This window comes from Hemitrygon akajei, chromosome 10 (genome assembly GCF_048418815.1).
Source record: "Hemitrygon akajei chromosome 10, sHemAka1.3, whole genome shotgun sequence".
In the NCBI taxonomy this organism is placed as follows: Eukaryota; Metazoa; Chordata; class Chondrichthyes; order Myliobatiformes; family Dasyatidae; genus Hemitrygon; species Hemitrygon akajei.
In genome coordinates, this window is record NC_133133.1 from 94,420,361 (window position 1) to 94,442,261 (window position 21,901).

The following is a 21,901-nucleotide window of genomic DNA, read 5'->3' on the forward strand; positions in this document are numbered from 1 at the left end:
TTCTGGTCACAGGTGCAGAATGTGGTGTTCCGGTCACAGGTGCAGAATGTGTTGTTCCGGTCACAGGTGAAGAATGTGGTGTTTTGGTCACAGGGAAAATGCAGAATGTGGTGTTCCGGTGACAGGGACAATGTAGAATACGGTGTTCCGGTCCCAGGTGCAGAATGTGGTTTTCCGGTCACAGGGAAAATGTAGAATACAGTGTTCTGGTCACAGGTGCAGAATATAGTGTTCCGGTCACAGGTGCAGAATGTGGTGTTCCGGTCACAGGTGCAGAATGTGGTGTTCCGGTCAAAGGGAAAATGCAGAATGTGGTGTTCCGGTCACAGGTGCAGAATGTGGTGTTCAGGTCACAGGTGCAGAATGTGGTGTTCCTGTCACAGGTACAGAATGTGGTGTTCTGGTCACAGGTGCAGATTGTGGTGTTCCTGTCACAGGTGCAGAATGTGGTGTTCTGGTCACAGGTGCAGAATGTGGTTTTCCGGTCACAGGTGCAGAATGTGGTGTTCCGGTCACAGGTGCAGAATGTGGTGTTCCGGTCACAGGTACAGAATGTGGTGTTCCGGTCACAGGGAAAATGCAGAATGTGGTGTTCCGGTCACAGGTGCAGAATGTGGTGTTCCGGTCACAGGGAAAATGCAGAATGTGGTGTTCCGGTCACAGGTGCAGAATGTGGTGTTCTGGTCACAGGTGCAGAATGTGGTTTTCCGGTCACAGGTGCAGAATGTGGTGTTCCGGTCACAGGGAAAATGCAGAATGTGGTGTTCCGGTCACAGGTGCAGAATGTGGTGTTCTGGTCACAGGTGCAGAATGTGGTTTTCCGGTCACAGGTGCAGAATGTGGTGTTCTGGTCACAGGTGCAGAATGTGGTGTTCCGTTCACAGGGAAAATGCAGAATGCGGTTTCCAGTCACAGGTGCCAGATATTCGCAGCACCCAGTTAGTGAACGCGATCTTCCACTCATGCCCTGGTTGTGGTGGATCAATTGTATGTGCTCTGTAAATCTAGTCTGATGGAGATCTGGTCTCTGCGCAGTGTTTTCAGTGTGCGATCCATCAAGGGAAGAGAGTATCAGTTCATAAAGGTGATTTTGTTGAGTCATAGCAGCAGAGATATCCATTTTTCTTTATTGACGAAGAAAAATCCTGTACCAATTAGAGACTGGGATGGTCAGTTGAAGCCGTGCTGTAGCACTTTGGCACTGTAGTGTCCCAGGAGGGTAGAGAGAGAACAATCTCATGGATGGTTGGTGACTGTGAAGAGGTCTGTGGTCTGTGAGGTGGCAGGATGCTGGCTTCCCTTTTATTGAATGTTTTGGCTAAATTGTGATATTCTATCAGAGTCTGGTGAGGTTGAGGGTTTCCTCTGCTTCCACAGATTTACAGGGTGAAGTCAACTGAGATTGCAGGCAGGTGTGTCCCCATTTCAGCACAGAACTGGATAATCAGATGAAATAATGGTCATAAGTGAAGAGCCAGGATGGGAGCACAAGATGGGAGGAGTCAATAAGGAGGAATTAGATGGACTTGTGTTCTTTCTCGTACTCATGTGCACAGGCTGTGTGTGTGATCTGACCATTGCAGGACTTGTCTTTGGCTGTAATGCTGAAGGGCTGAGAGATAGGTTTGGTCGGGAGTCCAAGCTGCACACATAGAGTCTTGTCCTGAAAGTTGCCATCTGTACTGGAATCCACCAGAGCCTCCAGTGCTTATAGAGCATTTGGACAGAGAGAGTGAGTCAGGCTATGGTGATGGAATGAGGGGCCAGGGAGAGTTTAACAGATAGAAGCCCCTCGTGTCTTCCTGGTGGTGCCACTTACTGAATGCAGTGAGCATTTGATGTGTGGATGGTTGGCTGCTCCACAGTAAGTGCACAAGTTTTTTTATCTTCACTAACAATCACGCTCAGGGGGTTTAAGGGAGCTCTCCTTAACACAATGGGTTCCAGTGACATGTGGATCCTGCAGCCTGAAATGATTCTGGGAATGGAACTGGTGTCCTGGAGGGTTGTTCCATAAGACACCACAGTGCAGAGGGCCAGGGTGATGAGGCTTGCATGGGGATCTAAAGAATTTGCTACATCAGGAGTTACCATAATTGCATTAAAAGCTTGCTTATGAATTCCTGTGAGATGTCCCAGGAGAGAATTATGGCTAGATTTTAGACTTTGGGACATGGGGTCTAAATTTTTGTAATTTTTAGCAGTGACATGAAAGAAGTGCAAGTTTTCTTCAGTTCTTGGGTAACATTGGTATCTTTCCACCTGTCCAGTGCCATCTATTTTGGTCCTAGTAATACTTAGTGACTGGACTAAGACTGTCTGTATTTTCCATTTATGATGCATCATCAGCAGAGTATCATAGAATATATTGTCAGATTTTGGTGGTTTAAAGTGGTGTTTTAAATTGAAACAGTTGGCCTCCAAATTTCCTGTAACTGTAACTGTAGCTCAGTGGCAGCACACTCATTTCAGAATGAGATTCATGCCCCAGTCAGAGACTTGAGCGGGTTATCTCAGTATTGTACTGAGGGAGGGCTGGCTGGTGGTGTAGTGATATCAGTGCTGGTTCCTCCAACTGGCTTTCATTGGTTTGCTGGAAGAAGCTGGCTAAATCTGTTATCAAGAAAAAAATTTATTTTGATGAGGGCTCATTCAATACAATAATGCTGGGATGTTATTAAGTAATCACAACCCAAATACTGATAAAACTAATTGTAATAAAAAGAAAGTTCTGATTGTTTCACAATTAAAAGAATCTTTGTAAATGTCTATTCCAGAATAATAACTTGTTCAATGAGTATGAAACGATATGTGGAGGCTAACATTTCTCAGAAATCTCACACTACAATCAAGTACTTCATGAAGATGTGGAGTAGCGTGAGTGAGACACTCATCTTCATTTTCCTCGGAGTTTCTACGATTGGGGACAAGCACGAGTGGAGCTGGCCTTATATCTCTTTCACAATGCTATTTTGCCTTGTCTGGAGAGCTGTTGGTAATGAACATTTATTTTCCCTCTTCAAATAGTGAAAAAAAAATCACTTTCCTCATTTTTATCATCAGCGGAATTTCTGGTTTGACACTTGAATGCAATATCTAGTAATGGATTTCTTTGTTTGATTCCAGGAGTTATTTTCCTGACATTTATTGTAAATAAGTTTCGTGTGAATATGGTGACCAAGAAGGACCAGTTCATTATAGCCTATGGTGGATTGCGGGGAGCAATATGTTTCTCCCTTGTTTTCTTACTGCCAAACTTCCCTCAGAAGAAACTGTTCACTACAGCCACAATAGTCGTCATTTTCTTTACAGTTTTTGTTCAGGTAAGCAGAGAACTTTTTGACAAGTCAATCTGTTACATTTATGCAAATCTAAAAACTGCTGATGCTGGATATCTGAAAATACTGTAGACACTCAACAGTCAAAAAGTATCTGTGGAGAGAGAAGCAGAGTTAATAGTCAACCTGATGAGTGTGATCAATTCTGCATTAGCATGCCAGGTCCAGTCAATCCACACCACAACAGGCGAAATGTCAGGACCAGCAATCCACACCACAACAGGTGAAATGTCCGGTCCAGTCAATCCACACCACAACAGGTGAAATGTCCGGACCAGTCAATCCACACCACAACAGGAGAAATGTCCGGTCCAGACAATCCACACCACAACAGGAGAAATGACCGGTCCAGTCAATCCACACCACAACAGGAGAAATGACCGGTCCAGTCAATCCACACCACAACAGGAGAAATGTCAGGTCCAGTCAATCCACACCACAACAGGGGAAATGTCAGGTCCAGTCAATCCACACCACAACAGGGGAACTGTCCGGTCCAGTCAATCCACACCACAACAGAAGAAATGTCAAGTCCAGACAATCCACACCACAACAGGGGAAATGACAAGTCCAGACAATCCACACCACAACAGGAGAAATGTCCGGTCCAGTCAATCCACACCACAAAAGGAGAAATGTCCGGTCCAGTCAATCCACACCACAACAGGAGAAATGTCAAGTCCAGACAATCCACACCACAACAGGAGAAATGTCCGGTCCAGTCAATACACACCACAACAGGAGAAATGTCCGGTCCAGTCAATCCACACCACAACAGGGGAACTGTCAAGTCCAGACAATCCACACCACAACAGGAGAAATGTCAGGTCCAGTCAATACACACCACAACAGGAGAAATGTCAGGTCCAGTCAATCCACACCACAACAGGGGAACTGTCAAGTCCAGACAATCCACACCACAACAGGGGAAATGTCCGGCCCAGTCAATCCACACCACAACAGGAGAAATGTCCGGACCAGTCAATTCACACCACAACAGGAGAAATGTCCGGCCCAGTCAATCCACACCACAACAGGAGAAATGTCCGGTCCAGTCAATCCAGACCACAACATGGGAAATGTCAGGTCCTGTCAATCCACACCACAACAGGAGAAATGTCCGGACCAGTCAATTCACACCACAACAGGAGAAATGTCCGGCCCAGTCAATCCACACCACAACAGGAGAAATGTCCGGCCCAGTCAATCCACACCACAACAGGAGAAATGTCCGGCCCAGTCAATCCACACCACAACAGGAGAAATGTCCGGTCCAGTCAATCCAGACCACAACAGGGGAAATGTCAAGTCCAGACAATCCACACCACAACAGGGGAAATGTCAGGTCCTGTCAATCCACACCACAACAGGAGAAATGTCCGGTCCAGTCAATCCAGACCACAACAGGAGAAATGTCAGGTCCAGTCAATCCACACCACAACAGGAGAAATGTCCGGTCCAGTCAATCCAGACCACAACAGGGGAAATGTCAAGTCCAGACAATCCACACCACAACAGGAGAAATGTCCGGTCCAGTCAATCCACACCACAACAGGAGAAATGTACGGTCCAGTCAATCCAGACCACAACAGGGGAAATGTCAAGTCCAGTCAATCCACAACACAACAGGAGAAATGTTCGGTCCAGTCAATCCACACAACAACAGGGGAAATGTCCGGCCCAGTCAATCCACACCACAACAGGAGAAATGTCCGGTCCAGTCAATCCAGACCACAACAGGGGAAATGTCAAGTCCAGACATTCCACACCACAACAGGGGAAATGTCCAGTTCAGTCAATCCACACCACAACAGGGGAAATGTCAAGTCCAGTCAATCCACACCACAACAGGGGAAATGTCAGGTCCAGTCAATCCACGCCACAACAGGGGAAATGTCAGGTCCAGTCAATCCACACCACAACAAGGGAAATGTCCAGTTCAGTCAATCCACACCACAACTGGAGAAATGTCAAGTCCAGACAGTCCACACCACAACAGGGGAAATGTCAGGTCCAGTCAATCCACACCACAACAGGGGAAATGTCTGGTCCAGTCAATCCACACCACAACAGGAGAAATGTCCGGTCCAGTCAATCCACACCACAACAGGAGAAATGTCCGGTCCAGTCAATCCACACCACAACAGGAGAAATGTCAGGTGCAGTCAATCCACACCACAACAGGAGAAATGTCCGGTCCAGTCAATCCACACCACAACAGGAGAAATGTCAGGTCCAGTCAATCCACACCACAACAGGAGAAATGTCCGGTGCAGTCAATCCACACCACAACAGGAGAAATGTCAGGTGCAGTCAATCCACACCACAACAGGGGAAATGTCCGGTCCAGACAATCCACACCACAACAGGAAAAATGTCAGGTGCAGTCAATCCACACCACAACAGGAGAAATGTCCGGTCCAGTCAATCCACACCACAACAGGAGAAATGTCAGGTGCAGTCAATCCACACCACAACAGGAGAAATGTCCGGTCCAGTCAATCCACACCACAACAGGAGAAATGTCAGGTCCAGTCAATCCACACCACAACAGGAGAAATGTCAAGTCCAGACAATCCACACCACAACTGGAGAAATGTCAGGACCAGCAATCCACACCACAACAGGAGAAATGTCAAGTCCAGACAATCCACACCACAACAGGAGAAATGACAAGTCCAGACAATCCACACCACAACAGGCGAAATGTCAGGACCAGCAATCCACACCACAACAGGTGAAATGTCCGGTCCAGTCAATCCACACCACAACAGGTGAAATGTCCGGACCAGTCAATCCACACCACAACAGGAGAAATGTCCGGTCCAGACAATCCACACCACAACAGGAGAAATGACCGGTCCAGTCAATCCACACCACAACAGGAGAAATGACCGGTCCAGTCAATCCACACCACAACAGGAGAAATGTCAGGTGCAGTCAATCCACACCACAACAGGAGAAATGTCCGGTCCAGTCAATCCACACCACAACATGAGAAATGTCCGGTCCAGTCAATCCACACCACAACAGGAGAAATGTCAGGTCCAGTCAATCCACACCACAACAGGAGAAATGTCCGGTCCAGTCAATCCACACCACAACAGGAGAAATGTCAGGTGCAGTCAATCCACACCACAACAGGGGAAATGTCCGGTCCAGACAATCCACACCACAACAGGAAAAATGTCAGGTGCAGTCAATCCACACCACAACAGGAGAAATGTCCGGTCCAGTCAATCCACACCACAACAGGAGAAATGTCAGGTGCAGTCAATCCACACCACAACAGGGGAAATGTCCGGTCCAGACAATCCACACCACAACAGGGGAAATGTCAGGTCCAGTCATTCCACACCACAACAGGAGAAATGTCCGGTCCAGTCAATCCACACCACAACAGGGGAAATGTCAGGTCCAGTCAATCCACACCACAACAGGGGAAATGTCAGGTCCAGTCAATCCACACCACAACAGGGGAAATGTCAGGTCCAGTCAATCCACACCACAACAGGGGAAATGTCCGGTCCAGTCAATCCACACCACAACAGGGGAAATGTCCGGTCCAGTCAATCCACACCACAACAGGAGAAATGTCAGGTCCAGTCAATCCACACCACAACAGGAGAAATGTCAGGTGCAGTCAATCCACACCACAACAGGAGATTTGTCCGGTCCAGTCAATCCACACCACAACAGGGGAAATGTCAGGTCCAGTCAATCCACACCACAATAGGGGAAATGTCCGGCCCAGTCTATCCACACCACAACAGGAGAAATGTCAGGTCCAGTCAATCCACACCACAGCAGGGGAAATGTCCGGTACAGTCAATCCACACCACAACAGGGGAAATGTCAAGTCCAGACAATCCACACCACAACAGGAGAAATGTCCGGTCCTGTCAATCCACACCACAACAGGAGAAATGTCAGGTCCAGTCAATCCACACCACAACAGGGGAACTGTCAAGTCCAGACAATCCACACCACAACAGGGGAAATGTCAGGTCCAGTCAATCCACACCACAACAGGGGAAATGTCAGGTCCAGTCAATCCACACCACAACAGGGGAAATGTCAGGTCCAGTCAATCCACACCACAACAGGGGAACTGTCAAGTCCAGACAATCCACACCACAACAGGGGAACTGTCAAGTCCAGACAATCCACACCACAACAGGGGAAATGTCAGGTCCAGTCAATCCACACCACAACAGGGGAAATGTCAGGTCCAGTCAATCCACACCAGAACAGGAGAAATGTCCGGTCCAGTCAATCCACACCACAACAGGAGAAATGTCAGGTCCAGTCAATCCACACCACAACAGGGGAACTGTCAAGTCCAGACAATCCACACCACAACAGGGGAAATGTCCGGTCCAGTCAATCCACACCACAACAGGAGAAATGTCAGGTCCAGTCAATCCACACCACAACAGGAGAAATGTCCGGTCCAGTCAATCCACACCACAACAGGAGAAATGTCAGGTCCAGTCAATCCACACCACAACAGGGGAACTGTCAAGTCCAGACAATCCACACCACAACAGGGGAAATGTCAGGTCCAGTCAATACACACCACAACAGGAGAAATGTCAGGTCCAGTCAATCCACACCACAACAGGGGAACTGTCAAGTCCAGACAATCCACACCACAACAGGGGAAATGTCAGGTCCAGTCAATCCACACCACAACAGGGGAAATGTCCGGCCCAGTCTATCCACACCACAACAGGGGAAATGTCCGGCCCAGTCTATCCACACCACAACAGGAGAAATGTCAGGTCCAGTCAATCCACAGCACAACAGGGGAACTGTCCGGTCCAGTCAATCCACACCACAACAGGAGAAATGTCAGGTCCAGTCAATCCACACCACAACAGGGGAACTGTCCGGACCAGTCAATCCACACCACAACAGGGGAACTGTCAAGTCCAGTCAATCCACACCACAACAGGGGAACTGTCAAGTCCAGACAATCCACACCACAACAGGAGAAATGTCCGGTCCAGTCAATACACACCACAACAGGAGAAATGTCCGGTCCAGTCAATCCACACCACAACAGGGGAACTGTCAAGTCCAGACAATCCACACCACAACAGGAGAAATGTCAGGTCCAGTCAATACACACCACAACAGGAGAAATGTCAGGTCCAGTCAATCCACACCACAACAGGGGAACTGTCAAGTCCAGACAATCCACACCACAACAGGGGAAATGTCCGGCCCAGTCAATCCACACCACAACAGGAGAAATGTCCGGACCAGTCAATTCACACCACAACAGGAGAAATGTCCGGCCCAGTCAATCCACACCACAACAGGAGAAATGTCCGGTCCAGTCAATCCAGACCACAACAGGGGAAATGTCAGGTCCTGTCAATCCACACCACAACAGGAGAAATGTCCGGACCAGTCAATTCACACCACAACAGGAGAAATGTCCGGCCCAGTCAATCCACACCACAACAGGAGAAATGTCCGGCCCAGTCAATCCACACCACAACAGGAGAAATGTCCGGCCCAGTCAATCCACACCACAACAGGAGAAATGTCCGGTCCAGTCAATCCAGACCACAACAGGGGAAATGTCGTCCAGACAATCCACACCACAACAGGGGAAATGTCAGGTCCTGTCAATCCACACCACAACAGGAGAAATGTCCGGTCCAGTCAATCCAGACCACAACAGGAGAAATGTCAGGTCCAGTCAATCCACACCACAACAGGAGAAATGTCCGGTCCAGTCAATCCAGACCACAACAGGGGAAATGCCAAGTCCAGACAATCCACACCACAACAGGAGAAATGTCCGGTCCAGTCAATCCACACCACAACAGGAGAAATGTACGGTCCAGTCAATCCTGACCACAACAGGGGAAATGTCAAGTCCAGTCAATCCACAACACAACAGGAGAAATGTTCGGTCCAGTCAATCCACACAACAACAGGGGAAATGTCCGGCCCAGTCAATCCACACCACAACAGGAGAAATGTCAGGTCCAGTCAATCCACACCACAACAGGAGAAATGTCAGGTGCAGTCAATCCACACCACAACAGGAGATTTGTCCGGTCCAGTCAATCCACACCACAACAGGGGAAATGTCAGGTCCAGTCAATCCACACCACAATAGGGGAAATGTCCGGCCCAGTCAATCCACACCACAACAGGAGAAATGTCAGGTCCAGTCAATCCACACCACAGCAGGGGAAATGTCCGGTACAGTCAATCCACACCACAACAGGGGAAATGTCAAGTCCAGACAATCCACACCACAACAGGAGAAATGTCCGGTCCTGTCAATCCACACCACAACAGGAGAAATGTCAGGTCCAGTCAATCCACACCACAACAGGGGAACTGTCAAGTCCAGACAATCCACACCACAACAGGGGAAATGTCAGGTCCAGTCAATCCACACCACAACAGGGGAAATGTCAGGTCCAGTCAATCCACACCACAACAGGGGAAATGTCAGGTCCAGTCAATCCACACCACAACAGGGGAACTGTCAAGTCCAGACAATCCACACCACAACAGGGGAACTGTCAAGTCCAGACAATCCACACCACAACAGGGGAAATGTCAGGTCCAGTCAATCCACACCACAACAGGGGAAATGTCAGGTCCAGTCAATCCACACCAGAACAGGAGAAATGTCCGGTCCAGTCAATCCACACCACAACAGGAGAAATGTCAGGTCCAGTCAATCCACACCACAACAGGGGAACTGTCAAGTCCAGACAATCCACACCACAACAGGGGAAATGTCCGGTCCAGTCAATCCACACCACAACAGGAGAAATGTCAGGTCCAGTCAATCCACACCACAACAGGAGAAATGTCCGGTCCAGTCAATCCACACCACAACAGGAGAAATGTCAGGTCCAGTCAATCCACACCACAACAGGGGAACTGTCAAGTCCAGACAATCCACACCACAACAGGGGAAATGTCAGGTCCAGTCAATACACACCACAACAGGAGAAATGTCAGGTCCAGTCAATCCACACCACAACAGGGGAACTGTCAAGTCCAGACAATCCACACCACAACAGGGGAAATGTCAGGTCCAGTCAATCCACACCACAACAGGGGAAATGTCCGGCCCAGTCTATCCACACCACAACAGGGGAAATGTCCGGCCCAGTCTATCCACACCACAACAGGAGAAATGTCAGGTCCAGTCAATCCACAGCACAACAGGGGAACTGTCCGGTCCAGTCAATCCACACCACAACAGGAGAAATGTCAGGTCCAGTCAATCCACACCACAACAGGGGAACTGTCCGGACCAGTCAATCCACACCACAACAGGGGAACTGTCAAGTCCAGTCAATCCACACCACAACAGGGGAACTGTCAAGTCCAGACAATCCACACCACAACAGGAGAAATGTCCGGTCCAGTCAATACACACCACAACAGGAGAAATGTCCGGTCCAGTCAATCCACACCACAACAGGGGAACTGTCAAGTCCAGACAATCCACACCACAACAGGAGAAATGTCAGGTCCAGTCAATACACACCACAACAGGAGAAATGTCAGGTCCAGTCAATCCACACCACAACAGGGGAACTGTCAAGTCCAGACAATCCACACCACAACAGGGGAAATGTCCGGCCCAGTCAATCCACACCACAACAGGAGAAATGTCCGGACCAGTCAATTCACACCACAACAGGAGAAATGTCCGGCCCAGTCAATCCACACCACAACAGGAGAAATGTCCGGTCCAGTCAATCCAGACCACAACAGGGGAAATGTCAGGTCCTGTCAATCCACACCACAACAGGAGAAATGTCCGGACCAGTCAATTCACACCACAACAGGAGAAATGTCCGGCCCAGTCAATCCACACCACAACAGGAGAAATGTCCGGCCCAGTCAATCCACACCACAACAGGAGAAATGTCCGGCCCAGTCAATCCACACCACAACAGGAGAAATGTCCGGTCCAGTCAATCCAGACCACAACAGGGGAAATGTCGTCCAGACAATCCACACCACAACAGGGGAAATGTCAGGTCCTGTCAATCCATACCACAACAGGAGAAATGTCCGGTCCAGTCAATCCAGACCACAACAGGAGAAATGTCAGGTCCAGTCAATCCACACCACAACAGGAGAAATGTCCGGTCCAGTCAATCCAGACCACAACAGGGGAAATGCCAAGTCCAGACAATCCACACCACAACAGGAGAAATGTCCGGTCCAGTCAATCCACACCACAACAGGAGAAATGTACGGTCCAGTCAATCCTGACCACAACAGGGGAAATGTCAAGTCCAGTCAATCCACAACACAACAGGAGAAATGTTCGGTCCAGTCAATCCACACAACAACAGGGGAAATGTCCGGCCCAGTCAATCCACACCACAACAGGAGAAATGTCCAGTCCAGTCAATCCAGACCACAACAGGGGAAATGTCAAGTCCAGACATTCCACACCACAACAGGGGAAATGTCCAGTTCAGTCAATCCACACCACAACAGGGGAAATGTCAAGTCCAGTCAATCCACACCACAACAGGGGAAATGTCAGGTCCAGTCAATCCACACCACAACAGGGGAAATGTCAGGTCCAGTCAATCCACACCACAACAGGAGAAATGTGCTGTCCAGACAATCCACACCACAACTGGAGAAATGTTAAGTCCAGTCAATCCACACCACAACAGGAGAAATGTCAGGTGCAGTCAATCCACACCACAACAGGAGAAATGTCCGGTCCAGTCAATCCACACCACAACAGGAGAAATGTCAGGTCCAGCCAATCCACACCACAACAGTAGAAATGTCCGGTACAGTCAATCCACACCACAACAGGAGAAATGTCAGGTGCAGTCAATCCACACCACAACAGGGGAAATGTCTGGTCCAGACAATCCACACCACAACAGGAAAAATGTCAGGTGCAGTCAATCCACACCACAACAGGAGAAATGTCCGGTCCAGTCAATCCACACCACAACAGGAGAAATGTCAGGTGCAGTCAATCCACACCACAACAGGAGAAATGTCCGGTCCAGTCAATCCACACCACAACAGGAGAAATGTCAGGTGCAGTCAATCCACACCACAACAGGGGAAATGTCAGGACCAGCAATCCACACCACAACAGGAGAAATGTCAAGTCCAGACAATCCACACCACAACAGGAGAAATGTCCGGTCCAGTCAATCCACACCACAACAGGAGAAATGTACGGTCCAGTCAATCCAGACCACAACAGGGGAAATGTCAAGTCCAGTCAATCCACAACACAACAGGAGAAATGTTCGGTCCAGTCAATCCACACAACAACAGGGGAAATGTCCGGCCCAGTCAATCCACACCACAACAGGAGAAATGTCCGGTCCAGTCAATCCAGACCACAACAGGGGAAATGTCAAGTCCAGACATTCCACACCACAACAGGGGAAATGTCCAGTTCAGTCAATCCACACCACAACAGGGGAAATGTCAAGTCCAGTCAATCCACACCACAACAGGGGAAATGTCAGGTCCAGTCAATCCACGCCACAACAGGGGAAATGTCAGGTCCAGTCAATCCACACCACAACAAGGGAAATGTCCAGTTCAGTCAATCCACACCACAACAGGGGAAATGTCAAGTCCAGTCAATCCACACAACAACAGGGGAAATGTCAGGTCCAGTCAATCCACACCACAACAGGAGAAATGTGCTGTCCAGACAATCCACACCACAACTGGAGAAATGTCAAGTCCAGACAGTCCACACCACAACAGGGGAAATGTCAGGTCCAGTCAATCCACACCACAACAGGGGAAATGTCTGGTCCAGTCAATCCACACCACAACAGGAGAAATGTCCGGTCCAGTCAATCCACACCACAACAGGAGAAATGTCCGGTCCAGTCAATCCACACCACAACAGGAGAAATGTCAGGTGCAGTCAATCCACACCACAACAGGAGAAATGTCCGGTCCAGTCAATCCACACCACAACAGGAGAAATGTCAGGTCCAGTCAATCCACACCACAACAGGAGAAATGTCCGGTGCAGTCAATCCACACCACAACAGGAGAAATGTCAGGTGCAGTCAATCCACACCACAACAGGGGAAATGTCCGGTCCAGACAATCCACACCACAACAGGAAAAATGTCAGGTGCAGTCAATCCACACCACAACAGGAGAAATGTCCGGTCCAGTCAATCCACACCACAACAGGAGAAATGTCAGGTGCAGTCAATCCACACCACAACAGGAGAAATGTCCGGTCCAGTCAATCCACACCACAACAGGAGAAATGTCAGGTGCAGTCAATCCACACCACAACAGGGGAAATGTCAGGACCAGCAATCCACACCACAACAGGAGAAATGTCAAGTCCAGACAATCCACACCACAACAGGAGAAATGTCAAGTCCAGACAATCCACACCACAACAGGCGAAATGTCAGGACCAGCAATCCACACCACAACAGGTGAAATGTCCGGTCCAGTCAATCCACACCACAACAGGTGAAATGTCCGGACCAGTCAATCCACACCACAACAGGAGAAATGTCCGGTCCAGACAATCCACACCACAACAGGAGAAATGACCGGTCCAGTCAATCCACACCACAACAGGAGAAATGACCGGTCCAGTCAATCCACACCACAACAGGAGAAATGTCAGGTGCAGTCAATCCACACCACAACAGGAGAAATGTCCGGTCCAGTCAATCCACACCACAACATGAGAAATGTCCGGTCCAGTCAATCCACACCACAACAGGAGAAATGTCAGGTCCAGTCAATCCACACCACAACAGGAGAAATGTCCGGTCCAGTCAATCCACACCACAACAGGAGAAATGTCAGGTGCAGTCAATCCACACCACAACAGGGGAAATGTCCGGTCCAGACAATCCACACCACAACAGGAAAAATGTCAGGTGCAGTCAATCCACACCACAACAGGAGAAATGTCCGGTCCAGTCAATCCACACCACAACAGGAGAAATGTCAGGTGCAGTCAATCCACACCACAACAGGGGAAATGTCCGGTCCAGACAATCCACACCACAACAGGGGAAATGTCAGGTCCAGTCATTCCACACCACAACAGGAGAAATGTCCGGTCCAGTCAATCCACACCACAACAGAGGAAATGTCAGGTCCAGTCAATCCACACCACAACAGGGGAAATGTCAGGTCCAGTCAATCCACACCACAACAGGGGAAATGTCAGGTCCAGTCAATCCACACCACAACAGGGGAAATGTCCGGTCCAGTCAATCCACACCACAACAGGGGAAATGTCCGGTCCAGTCAATCCACACCACAACAGGAGAAATGTCAGGTCCAGTCAATCCACACCACAACAGGAGAAATGTCAGGTGCAGTCAATCCACACCACAACAGGAGATTTGTCCGGTCCAGTCAATCCACACCACAACAGGGGAAATGTCAGGTCCAGTCAATCCACACCACAATAGGGGAAATGTCCGGCCCAGTCTATCCACACCACAACAGGAGAAATGTCAGGTCCAGTCAATCCACACCACAGCAGGGGAAATGTCCGGTACAGTCAATCCACACCACAACAGGGGAAATGTCAAGTCCAGACAATCCACACCACAACAGGAGAAATGTCCGGTCCTGTCAATCCACACCACAACAGGAGAAATGTCAGGTCCAGTCAATCCACACCACAACAGGGGAACTGTCAAGTCCAGACAATCCACACCACAACAGGGGAAATGTCAGGTCCAGTCAATCCACACCACAACAGGGGAAATGTCAGGTCCAGTCAATCCACACCACAACAGGGGAAATGTCAGGTCCAGTCAATCCACACCACAACAGGGGAACTGTCAAGTCCAGACAATCCACACCACAACAGGGGAACTGTCAAGTCCAGACAATCCACACCACAACAGGGGAAATGTCAGGTCCAGTCAATCCACACCACAACAGGGGAAATGTCAGGTCCAGTCAATCCACACCAGAACAGGAGAAATGTCCGGTCCAGTCAATCCACACCACAACAGGAGAAATGTCAGGTCCAGTCAATCCACACCACAACAGGGGAACTGTCAAGTCCAGACAATCCACACCACAACAGGGGAAATGTCCGGTCCAGTCAATCCACACCACAACAGGAGAAATGTCAGGTCCAGTCAATCCACACCACAACAGGAGAAATGTCCGGTCCAGTCAATCCACACCACAACAGGAGAAATGTCAGGTCCAGTCAATCCACACCACAACAGGGGAACTGTCAAGTCCAGACAATCCACACCACAACAGGGGAAATGTCAGGTCCAGTCAATACACACCACAACAGGAGAAATGTCAGGTCCAGTCAATCCACACCACAACAGGGGAACTGTCAAGTCCAGACAATCCACACCACAACAGGGGAAATGTCAGGTCCAGTCAATCCACACCACAACAGGGGAAATGTCCGGCCCAGTCTATCCACACCACAACAGGGGAAATGTCCGGCCCAGTCTATCCACACCACAACAGGAGAAATGTCAGGTCCAGTCAATCCACAGCACAACAGGGGAACTGTCCGGTCCAGTCAATCCACACCACAACAGGAGAAATGTCAGGTCCAGTCAATCCACACCACAACAGGGGAACTGTCCGGACCAGTCAATCCACACCACAACAGGGGAACTGTCAAGTCCAGTCAATCCACACCACAACAGGGGAACTGTCAAGTCCAGACAATCCACACCACAACAGGAGAATTGTCCGGTCCAGTCAATACACACCACAACAGGAGAAATGTCCGGTCCAGTCAATCCACACCACAACAGGGGAACTGTCAAGTCCAGACAATCCACACCACAACAGGAGAAATGTCAGGTCCAGTCAATACACACCACAACAGGAGAAATGTCAGGTCCAGTCAATCCACACCACAACAGGGGAACTGTCAAGTCCAGACAATCCACACCACAACAGGGGAAATGTCCGGCCCAGTCAATCCACACCACAACAGGAGAAATGTCCGGACCAGTCAATTCACACCACAACAGGAGAAATGTCCGGCCCAGTCAATCCACACCACAACAGGAGAAATGTCCGGTCCAGTCAATCCAGACCACAACAGGGGAAATGTCAGGTCCTGTCAATCCACACCACAACAGGAGAAATGTCCGGACCAGTCAATTCACACCACAACAGGAGAAATGTCCGGCCCAGTCAATCCACACCACAACAGGAGAAATGTCCGGCCCAGTCAATCCACACCACAACAGGAGAAATGTCCGGCCCAGTCAATCCACACCACAACAGGAGAAATGTCCGGTCCAGTCAATCCAGACCACAACAGGGGAAATGTCGTCCAGACAATCCACACCACAACAGGGGAAATGTCAGGTCCTGTCAATCCACACCACAACAGGAGAAATGTCCGGTCCAGTCAATCCAGACCACAACAGGAGAAATGTCAGGTCCAGTCAATCCACACCACAACAGGAGAAATGTCCGGTCCAGTCAATCCAGACCACAACAGGGGAAATGCCAAGTCCAGACAATCCACACCACAACAGGAGAAATGTCCGGTCCAGTCAATCCACACCACAACAGGAGAAATGTACGGTCCAGTCAATCCTGACCACAACAGGGGAAATGTCAAGTCCAGTCAATCCACAACACAACAGGAGAAATGTTCGGTCCAGTCAATCCACACAACAACAGGGGAAATGTCCGGCCCAGTCAATCCACACCACAACAGGAGAAATGTCAGGTCCAGTCAATCCACACCACAACAGGAGAAATGTCAGGTGCAGTCAATCCACACCACAACAGGAGATTTGTCCGGTCCAGTCAATCCACACCACAACAGGGGAAATGTCAGGTCCAGTCAATCCACACCACAATAGGGGAAATGTCCGGCCCAGTCAATCCACACCACAACAGGAGAAATGTCAGGTCCAGTCAATCCACACCACAGCAGGGGAAATGTCCGGTACAGTCAATCCACACCACAACAGGGGAAATGTCAAGTCCAGACAATCCACACCACAACAGGAGAAATGTCCGGTCCTGTCAATCCACACCACAACAGGAGAAATGTCAGGTCCAGTCAATCCACACCACAACAGGGGAACTGTCAAGTCCAGACAATCCACACCACAACAGGGGAAATGTCAGGTCCAGTCAATCCACACCACAACAGGGGAAATGTCAGGTCCAGTCAATCCACACCACAACAGGGGAAATGTCAGGTCCAGTCAATCCACACCACAACAGGGGAACTGTCAAGTCCAGACAATCCACACCACAACAGGGGAACTGTCAAGTCCAGACAATCCACACCACAACAGGGGAAATGTCAGGTCCAGTCAATCCACACCACAACAGGGGAAATGTCAGGTCCAGTCAATCCACACCAGAACAGGAGAAATGTCCGGTCCAGTCAATCCACACCACAACAGGAGAAATGTCAGGTCCAGTCAATCCACACCACAACAGGGGAACTGTCAAGTCCAGACAATCCACACCACAACAGGGGAAATGTCCGGTCCAGTCAATCCACACCACAACAGGAGAAATGTCAGGTCCAGTCAATCCACACCACAACAGGAGAAATGTCCGGTCCAGTCAATCCACACCACAACAGGAGAAATGTCAGGTCCAGTCAATCCACACCACAACAGGGGAACTGTCAAGTCCAGACAATCCACACCACAACAGGGGAAATGTCAGGTCCAGTCAATACACACCACAACAGGAGAAATGTCAGGTCCAGTCAATCCACACCACAACAGGGGAACTGTCAAGTCCAGACAATCCACACCACAACAGGGGAAATGTCAGGTCCAGTCAATCCACACCACAACAGGGGAAATGTCCGGCCCAGTCTATCCACACCACAACAGGGGAAATGTCCGGCCCAGTCTATCCACACCACAACAGGAGAAATGTCAGGTCCAGTCAATCCACAGCACAACAGGGGAACTGTCCGGTCCAGTCAATCCACACCACAACAGGAGAAATGTCAGGTCCAGTCAATCCACACCACAACAGGGGAACTGTCCGGACCAGTCAATCCACACCACAACAGGGGAACTGTCAAGTCCAGTCAATCCACACCACAACAGGGGAACTGTCAAGTCCAGACAATCCACACCACAACAGGAGAAATGTCCGGTCCAGTCAATACACACCACAACAGGAGAAATGTCCGGTCCAGTCAATCCACACCACAACAGGGGAACTGTCAAGTCCAGACAATCCACACCACAACAGGAGAAATGTCAGGTCCAGTCAATACACACCACAACAGGAGAAATGTCAGGTCCAGTCAATCCACACCACAACAGGGGAACTGTCAAGTCCAGACAATCCACACCACAACAGGGGAAATGTCCGGCCCAGTCAATCCACACCACAACAGGAGAAATGTCCGGACCAGTCAATTCACACCACAACAGGAGAAATGTCCGGCCCAGTCAATCCACACCACAACAGGAGAAATGTCCGGTCCAGTCAATCCAGACCACAACAGGGGAAATGTCAGGTCCTGTCAATCCACACCACAACAGGAGAAATGTCCGGACCAGTCAATTCACACCACAACAGGAGAAATGTCCGGCCCAGTCAATCCACACCACAACAGGAGAAATGTCCGGCCCAGTCAATCCACACCACAACAGGAGAAATGTCCGGCCCAGTCAATCCACACCACAACAGGAGAAATGTCCGGTCCAGTCAATCCAGACCACAACAGGGGAAATGTCGTCCAGACAATCCACACCACAACAGGGGAAATGTCAGGTCCTGTCAATCCACACCACAACAGGAGAAATGTCCGGTCCAGTCAATCCAGACCACAACAGGAGAAATGTCAGGTCCAGTCAATCCACACCACAACAGGAGAAATGTCCGGTCCAGTCAATCCAGACCACAACAGGGGAAATGCCAAGTCCAGACAATCCACACCACAACAGGAGAAATGTCCGGTCCAGTCAATCCACACCACAACAGGAGAAATGTACGGTCCAGTCAATCCTGACCACAACAGGGGAAATGTCAAGTCCAGTCAATCCACAACACAACAGGAGAAATGTTCGGTCCAGTCAATCCACACAACAACAGGGGAAATGTCCGGCCCAGTCAATCCACACCACAACAGGAGAAATGTCCAGTCCAGTCAATCCAGACCACAACAGGGGAAATGTCAAGTCCAGACATTCCACACCACAACAGGGGAAATGTCCAGTTCAGTCAATCCACACCACAACAGGGGAAATGTCAAGTCCAGTCAATCCACACCACAACAGGGGAAATGTCAGGTCCAGTCAATCCACACCACAACAGGGGAAATGTCAGGTCCAGTCAATCCACACCACAACAGGAGAAATGTGCTGTCCAGACAATCCACACCACAACTGGAGAAATGTTAAGTCCAGTCAATCCACACCACAACAGGAGAAATGTCAGGTGCAGTCAATCCACACCACAACAGGAGAAATGTCCGGTCCAGTCAATCCACACCACAACAGGAGAAATGTCAGGTCCAGCCAATCCACACCACAACAGTAGAAATGTCCGGTACAGTCAATCCACACCACAACAGGAGAAATGTCAGGTGCAGTCAATCCACACCACAACAGGGGAAATGTCTGGTCCAGACAATCCACACCACAACAGGAAAAATGTCAGGTGCAGTCAATCCACACCACAACAGGAGAAATGTCCGGTCCAGTCAATCCACACCACAACAGGAGAAATGTCAGGTGCAGTCAATCCACACCACAACAGGAGAAATGTCCGGTCCAGTCAATCCACACCACAACAGGAGAAATGTCAGGTGCAGTCAATCCACACCACAACAGGGGAAATGTCAGGACCAGCAATCCACACCACAACAGGAGAAATGTCAAGTCCAGACAATCCACACCACAACAGGAGAAATGTCAAGTCCAGACAATCCACACCACAACAGGCGAAATGCCAGGACCAGCAATCCACACCACAACAGGTGAAATGTCCGGTCCAGTCAATCCACACCACAACAGGTGAAATGTCCGGACCAGTCAATCCACACCACAACAGGAGAAATGTCCGGTCCAGACAATCCACACCACAACAGGAGAAATGACCGGTCCAGTCAATCCACACCACAACAGGAGAAATGACCGGTCCAGTCAATCCACACCACAACAGGAGAAATGTCAGGTGCAGTCAATCCACACCACAACAGGAGAAATGTCCGGTCCAGTCAATCCACACCACAACAGGAGAAATGTCCGGTCCAATCAATCCACACCACAACAGGAGAAATGTCAGGTCCAGTCAATCCACACCACAACAGGAGAAATGTCCGGTCCAGTCAATCCACACCACAACAGGAGAAATGTCAGGTGCAGTCAATCCACACCACAACAGGGGAAATGTCCGGTCCAGACAATCCACACCACAACAGGAAAAATGTCAGGTGCAGTCAATCCACACCACAACAGGAGAAATGTCCGGTCCAGTCATTCCACACCACAACAGGAGAAATGTCAGGTGCAGTCAATCCACACCACAACAGGGGAAATGTCCGGTCCAGTCAATCCACACCACAACAGGGGAAATGTCAGGTCCAGTCAATCCACACCACAACAGGGGAAATGTCAGGTCCAGTCAATCCACACCACAACAGGGGAAATGTCCGGTCCAGTCAATCCACACCACAACAGGGGAAATGTCCGGTCCAGTCAATCCACACCACAACAGGAGAAATGTCAGGTCCAGTCAATCCACACCACAACAGGAGAAATGTCAGGTGCAGTCAATCCACACCACAACAGGAGATTTGTCCGGTCCAGTCAATCCACACCACAACAGGGGAAATGTCAGGTCCAGTCAATCCACACCACAATAGGGGAAATGTCCGGCCCAGTCAATCCACACCACAACAGGAGAAATGTCAGGTCCAGTCAATCCACACCACAGCAGGGGAAATGTCCGGTACAGTCAATCCACACCACAACAGGGGAAATGTCAAGTCCAGACAATCCACACCACAACAGGAGAAATGTCCGGTCCAGTCAATCCACACCACAACAGGAGAAATGTCAGGTCCAGTCAATCCACACCACAACAGGGGAACTGTCAAGTCCAGACAATCCACACCACAACAGGGGAAATGTCAGGTCCAGTCAATCCACACCACAACAGGGGAAATGTCAGGTCCAGTCAATCCACACCACAACAGGGGAAATGTCCGGCCCAGTCAATCCACACCACAACAGGAGAAATGTCAGGTCCAGTCAATCCACACCACAACAGGGGAACTGTCAAGTTCAGACAATCCACACCACCACAGGGGAACTGTCAAGTCCAGACAATCCACACCACAACAGGGGAAATGTCAGGTCCAGTCAATCCACACCACAACAGGGGAAATGTCAGGTCCAGTCAATCCACACCAGAACAGGAGAAATGTCCGGTCCAGTCAATACACACCACAACAGGAGAAATGTCCGGTCCAGTCAATCCACACCACAACAGGGGAACTGTCAAGTCCAGACAATCCACACCACAACAGGAGAAATGTCAGGTCCAGTCAATACACACCACAACAGGAG

At 49.7% G+C, this 21,901-nt stretch overlaps 1 protein-coding gene across 4 annotated transcripts in view; it reads left to right on the forward strand.

Annotated features, from left to right (window-relative positions):
- Positions 1-21,901, forward strand: part of LOC140734547 (sodium/hydrogen exchanger 2-like) — a 573,522-nt gene that overhangs the window by 429,362 nt on the left and 122,259 nt on the right. For all 4 annotated transcript variants that reach the window (XM_073058669.1, XM_073058670.1, XM_073058671.1 and 1 more), the window contains exons 4-5: positions 2,778-2,995; positions 3,127-3,323. In XM_073058669.1, coding sequence (XP_072914770.1) covers positions 2,778-2,995; positions 3,127-3,323 — 415 coding nt within the window. The remainder of the gene's footprint in view (positions 1-2,777; positions 2,996-3,126; positions 3,324-21,901) is intronic.